General features: G+C 39.1%; 1 protein-coding gene across 4 annotated transcripts in view; it reads right to left on the minus strand.

Annotated features, from left to right (window-relative positions):
• The window catches only part of LOC144971412 (uncharacterized), a 113078-nt gene that overhangs the window by 11536 nt on the left and 94519 nt on the right, over positions 1-7023 (minus strand). For all 4 annotated transcript variants that reach the window (XM_078912275.1, XM_078912276.1, XM_078912278.1 and 1 more), the window contains 4 exons: positions 6562-6668; positions 5900-6047; positions 2603-4812; positions 401-592 (listed from right to left, as the gene is read on the minus strand). In XM_078912275.1, coding sequence (XP_078768401.1) covers positions 401-592; positions 2603-4812; positions 5900-6047; positions 6562-6668 — 2657 coding nt within the window. The remainder of the gene's footprint in view (positions 1-400; positions 593-2602; positions 4813-5899; positions 6048-6561; positions 6669-7023) is intronic.

A 7023-nucleotide genomic window follows, 5' to 3' on the forward strand; every position in this document is an offset into this window, starting at 1 on the left:
AAAAAAAAATATCATCTCCCAAAATTCTAACTATACATTTGACTGTCTCTCTCCCAGAGCCAGGACAAAACCAAGTAATCTCATTCCAAGACAAAGACAGAAAACAAGTTGGAAAACAGATATAGGGGGATAGAAGACACGGTAAGTGCCTCCCTGCCCACTATGGGAGGTCAGGAACCTCACCCAGTCAAAGTAGTTGCAAGTCTGTCCTAGACAACAATAACATATAGGATGAGACTTGATGCCTATAAGGCGTCGTCATTATTTTTAAAGTTTAATGACAAATAGAGTCTCAATAGCTCTGCAGAGCACTCGCTTCGCAAGTAAAAGGACAACTTCATTCATTTATCATATTGGCATCTTTCTTGAGTTGAAGAGAACTTGGAACCAAGTAAATTACCGGATTGAGGACCAAACATGGCTGAGGGTTGTGGATTACTGCCATCTAGACCAAACATGGCTGAGGGTGGTGGATTACTGCCATCTAGACCAAACATGGCTGAGGGTTGTGGATTACTGCCATCTAGACCAAACATGGCTGAGGGTTGTGGATTACTGCCATCTAGACCAAACAAACTGGGGTTGGGTGGACCTGAAGACAAAGAAAGAAGACCCAAATTAATATTGAACAGTTGGCAAGTATTGAATGGTTGAAAATTCACACAGAAATCTCAATCTATCATAGAGAGACGCAAATGTATGTTGAATTTAAAATGAACAGCAGATAATGTCAAAGATGAAGGGATTTTAGAAAATGTAATTGGAAAAACTATTTATAAAGTGCCACTATACTATACATACTTAATGCTTGAAAACAAGTAAAATTGCTTCATGCATTAGTTCATTGAATCATATCTTCATATATCCATTCACAACAGTATGTTTGTTTTTTGTTTTTTAAGGGTTTAACGGCGCTTGCAACACATTTAGGTTATATCAGCGCCAGTAAAAAGGAAGAAAATGGGATAGTAAAAAGTTCTAGAATTACAATTAAAGCACCCAAGAAAAAGTAAGACAAAGGGGAATTGAGAACAAATAGGGATCAGATGTAGATTCCAAGAGCACACCACCAATGTACTTAGTTCGAAATCACCTACAAGTCTCATCCAGACACAAGCATAAAATCCAACAAAGAGGAACACACTCAAATGCTTACATTATACATTCAAAATAAAAATAATAATACATAACAGAGAGATGATTTACAAGGAAAAAAATATCATCTCCTAAAACAATAACTGCATTTGACTGTTTCCCTCCCAGCTAAGATTCCGGCCAGTGCCAGGACAAAACCAAGTAATCCCATTCCGAGACAAAGACAGAAAGCATGTTGGATAACAGATATAAGGGGATAGAAGACACAGTATGTACCTCCCTGCCCGCTATTGGAGGTCAGGATCCCCACCCAGTCACAACAGTATAATTACAATGGCAGATTTGATTTTGCTAAATCAACTAGGACTGAAAGTGGGAATAAAACAATATACATATTTAACAATAATACTCATTTCAATCCCCCCTCACGACATTCTACAAGACTTTATTACCCAGCAAGCCCTTTACAACTCTATTTGATTACACATTGTAAAGTCAGCTTTAGGAGTCTTTTTGTGATAGCAATCATGTTATCCTCTACAGTCAGTCAGTCAGTCAGTCTCTCACTCTCTCTCTCTCTCTCTCACACGCGCTCTCTCTCTCTCTTATATATATATATATATATATATATATATATATATATATATATATATATTATATATATATATATATATAGATATATATATAGATATATATATATATATATATATATATACGAGTGTTGGTTGGTACGTGTCAGTACGAGAGTGCTCGATAATGTTGGTTAGAGCTAATATGTTAACTGATGACATGGAGGCCATAGAAACAACTGTCTCGGCAAAAAATGCGTGAGTGACTTTATTTATATAGAGAGAGAGAAAGAGAGAGAGATAGAGAGAGAGAAAGAGAGAGAGAGAGAGAGAGACAGAGAGAGAGAGAGAGAGAGAGAGAGAGAGAGAGAGAGAGAGAGAGAGAGAGAGATGGGGGCAGCCATTTTGAACTGTCATAACTTTGTCAGAATTAAACTTTTTAGTTCAATTGAGCCAAATATGACGTCACATGAAATGAACTCAGTAGGACATTTGTCCCATTACTTTTTGACTCACTCTCATGTGTATGTGTACGTTTATGTAGATATATAAATATATACACACACACACACACAATGAGTAAGGATCAACTCACATTTTCTCCATATATATGGTGCCAAAATTCATGAACCCGTCTTCTTTTTTTGCTTAGAACATTTCAATTTTGGGTCACATAAGGCATCCCTTTAACCCTCTCCTTACCACCTACAGCAGAATCGTCACTTTTGTTACGACACTATATACATGGTTCTTATTCAGATTTATTTTGTATATCACAATGATCTTGTTTAATTATAAAAAATTGTTCTGTAGAGAGCTTGTTTGAGTTTTAAAAAATCAATCTTTTCTGCTGGGTAATCCTGACATTTTTGGGAAAATACTGAAAATGATCGGTAAGGAAAGAGTTAACTTTTATATCATTTCATAATCATTCTCACCTTTCACTGTAGTATTTCCAATGTTACTGTTTGGGGAGAGAGGAGACCCAGATATGTCTACCGACATCTTGGATGACAAGTTAGGTTCTGCTCCCATCCCATTGTCAGAATTTCCTGCATTTGTTCCAACTAGTGAGTTCTTCCTGGGGTTAATTTTAGGGTACTCTGGTAGGCAGCCTATTCCAATATGAGGGGGTACTTTAACTCCATCCGAACTAATAGGTCCTTTCAACAAATTTCCCAAAATAGAATGTTCCACATCCGTTTCATCTCCTTGACTGTTGCTGTTACTATTAGTGCTAGAATTAACATCACTGTTGATATTGGTGCTGGTACTGTTGTTGTTGTTATTACCATTATCATTATTATCATCATTATTATTATTATTATTATTATTATTGCTATTATTATTATTATTATTATTATTATTATTATTATTATTATTATTATTATTATTATTATTAATATTATTATTACTATTATTACTTGAACTTGGAAAAGATGCCGAATGCTGAAGGGTGCCTTTAGTTTTGTTACCAGCTTTCAAAGATTTGTTGGAAATAAAGTATTGATTGAACCTTTCTATACTAGAGCCAAGAGGAATGTTGTCACGATCAAGACTTCCACCGAGATTTGAAATGGATTCTCGCTTCTCTGGTTGGTGTGATGAAAAAGAAGACATTCCAGCCATGAAGTGATCCTGACTCGTATGACGAGATCGTTGTTTTTGACCTCCTCTATATGACTGAAAACTGCTAGGCACCATGCCTTTGAATGATGTTTGACTATCACCAATACTACATTCTTGACTAGATGTTGACTCTGGAGACAGCAATTCTAAACTAGGCACTCTTCTCATATCAAAATTCTTCTGGGAAGTCGATGAATCTAAAAAATCAAAGTTTTCCGGGGAGCAACTGCGGAACATTCCACTCTCCTCTGACAACATTCTCTCAAAACTGGTATTGCCCTCATTTTCAACAACCGAAGGGATAGAAGAATGCATGTTTGGTTCGACTTGACCTGTTGGGTCCAAATGTCCAGTTAATATTCCTCCAGGATGACTATGACTCCCCACCATGGCCGGATCACTGTTTGAGTACTGAGTTTGATAATCCAAGCTCATGGAACGCTTCATTCCAGCTGACATTTCTCTCATGGCAGCAAGTTGTGCAGCTGCCTGACCCCGACCTCGACCCCTCCCTCTTCCTCCTCGGCTTCCTCGAGGTCGCCCAACACCTCTTCCACTTCCTCTAGCTCCCCGACCACTTCCTCTAGGTCGTCCTCTAGCTCTCCCTCGACCGCGTCCTCTTGGTAACATGGGCTTCTTCAGAGACATTAGATCATTGTGATAACTGTGGTGCGAGTCAGGCGTGGGTACTGAATGGGGTCCCGTGTCATCACAAAGCAGATCCACAAAGGATACAGGACTGCTGGTTCGGGGAGTGGATCCACCCGTTGAGATGGGGCTGGTGTTGATGGCAGGACTCGGAACGGACATTTGGTGTGGGTAAGGCGATCTGCCTGCCGGAGGGGACATCATCATTTGATGCTGTTGTTGATGATGGTGATGATGGTGTTGCTGTTGATGATGCTGATGATGCAGATGCTGCTGTGGTTGTTGTAAATGCTGCTGTCCACCGGGGTGCGAGTTATGGCGCCGATACAGTTTAGGCTGTTGAGGATGCTGATGATGAAGATACTGCTGCTGCTGAGGGTGTTGATGATGTAAATGATGCTGGTGATTCCAAACGTCTTTCATTCCACTGTAAGCGTTGCCTTGACTGGATAAAGGAGATCCTGGAGAGTAGGCCATATGTCGATTAAGAGATACGGTAGACTGTTGGTGCTGTGGCTGATGCTGGAGACTATTGTGACGTTGGTAGGGGCTATTCCGACCTCTGTATCCACCCCTTCCTCTTCCCCTTGTGGATGTATGAGAAAATTCTGTAGAAGGAGAAGGTGGTACACTCAACAGAAGGAATAATCTCCTCCTAAGCAAGTCAGTGCCATCTGAGGTACAGCTATCTGTGAGACGACTGTTCATCATTCCACCTTTGGATGGAATCGTTCTTGATGCAACACCTCCTTGTTCTAAAGTTTTAACAGTTCTTTCAATGTCTAACATGGTGAATTTTTTTGAGGGGTTAACTTTGCTTCGCATAATCTCCTGGTGACAGCTGTTGATTTGATCCCTCCCTTCCTTCTCACTGAAATAACAGAAGAAATAAAAATCATTGTATATATGGAAGTACATGGTTACTGAGTTGTACAAAAGTAATAGACATATGAGGGGAATATCAAAATCACAACAGTTTTCACATCATAAACTAATCCATACATGGAGACACAGCAATATTTCAAAATAAATTTCTACGAAGAAAAGTACGTGAACAGAGGAAGGTGACACTGGAGAGAGACAAAGGATATGTTCGACTGGACTGGAGAGACAGTGGCAGAGCTGCACTGCATGATCAGTGTGGAAGGCAATGTCCCGAAATGATACAACTTTTAGAAGGAAAAAACATTATGAGCCGTACAAGGCCCAAGGAGCTAAACATAAAGTTTCTGATTTCTCCAGCATTAAACAGCAACAACAGATTGCAAACATCTAGACAGGAGTGTGGTTTATCCAAATTATACTTTCGATCAGATCTAGCAAAGGAAGATATCCAATCCAAAGTGTCCGAACCCCCACCTCCAATCCAAAGTGTCCGAACCCCCACCTCCAATCCAAAGTGTCCGAACCCTCACCTCCAATCCAAAGTGTCCGAACCCCCACCTCCAATCCAAAGTGTCCGAACCCCCACCTCCAATCCAAAGTGTCCGAACACTCACCTCCAATCCAAAGTGTCCGAACCCTCACCTCCAATCCAAAGTGTCCGAACCCTCACCTCCAATCCAAAGTGTCCGAACCCTCACCTCCAATCCAAAGTGTCCGAACCCCCACCTCCTCTCCAAAGTGTCCGAACCCTCACCTCCAATCCAAAGTGTCCGAACCCCCACCTCCTCTCCAAGACACTGTCTGGACCTGATTACTATGACAGATCGTTTGCCTCCGAGGCGATGAGTGTTCTATTAAAAGAACTGTTAATTTAAACTCATGATCGTGGTCTGGCGCTTGAAGTGAATTTTTCAGGTTATGTTATTGGTGTCTTGTATAAATAGGATCATCCCATGATCAGTTGATCTTAACAAACCGACACTAAATATAAGATTTGTACTATTAAAAAAAAAAAAAAATCTAAAATGACATACATGTCAGAAAAATGAGACTATTCTGTTCATCCTACTTACTCGAGAACTCTATGGATACAGACAAGGGACTTGGGCTTGTTGGTGTGCTTGTCCCTGGACAACTGCATGGAGGTCTGCACATAGATAAGGTCATGGCTGCTGGTGTACATTCGATACGTACTAATAGCTCCATTTGCACTGATCAAGGCTGGATAGATAGAATATTTGAGATATAGATAAGACATTCAGAAAAATACCTGCCAAATTTTAATTTTTAACATTCATAGCTTATCTGTTGGAAAAGAAAAGAGAAATCATGAAACTAAGATGCCACTATGCTCCATTTTTTTAAACCGCAAAAGAGGTGATTATTCATTTTAAATTCTTTCCAAAAGGCAATAAATGTTACAAATGTAGAGGGTGGGAGAACAAATAAAGAAAATATCATGACGGTGCTTCAATACAAAGCTGAAATTAGAAACATTAAAAAAAATTTTAAGTAACAAGACAAGACCTCAAGTTGGTATTTGCCAAGTTTAAATAAAAATCCTCAAATGTTATCAGTCCAATATTGATATCTAAATTTTCCCTTCAAAGCAGTATCAGGGTTTGAGACTATTCAGCAAAGTGAGGATCATTTAAAATTTTAATTGATCTACGTATATTATGAAAAAAAGTCAAAACGTTTTGTGGGTGTGCAGCAGTCGTGAAGAATGTCTAACCTTGATTGTGAGCAAAAGCCACGTGTTCCTGATCATCCGAATGAATAAAGCAGTAAGGAGACATGCCGGCCAACTCACTGGGCAAGTAGCCCGTCATTTGACATGACCTGGGGAAAAACAAGGCATCATGGAATTCATCTTTATTTTCAAAAAAATGGCAATTTGTCATTTGATTTACAATGTATGAATTTAAAATACATTAATAAAATAATATATAAACAGTAAATTGAACATGACGTTTCATAACAGTAACAGTTCCCCCCCCCCCCTACACACACACACACACACAAGCATAACAACGTGGAAAGTTGTACAAGTATAACATTGACAGTAATGGTCCGAAGATCATGTCATCATACTTACATCGCTTTATTTATTGCTTTCATTGCATAAAGTATGAGAACAATTTTATATGTTTGTTCTACATTTTGTCACTAAATATCGTCTAACCAGATGATAGGA

This window comes from Berghia stephanieae, chromosome 4 (assembly GCF_034508935.2).
Source record: "Berghia stephanieae isolate SIO BIC M18660-M18661 chromosome 4, UCSD_Bste_1.3, whole genome shotgun sequence".
NCBI classification, from domain to species: domain Eukaryota; kingdom Metazoa; phylum Mollusca; class Gastropoda; order Nudibranchia; family Aeolidiidae; genus Berghia; species Berghia stephanieae.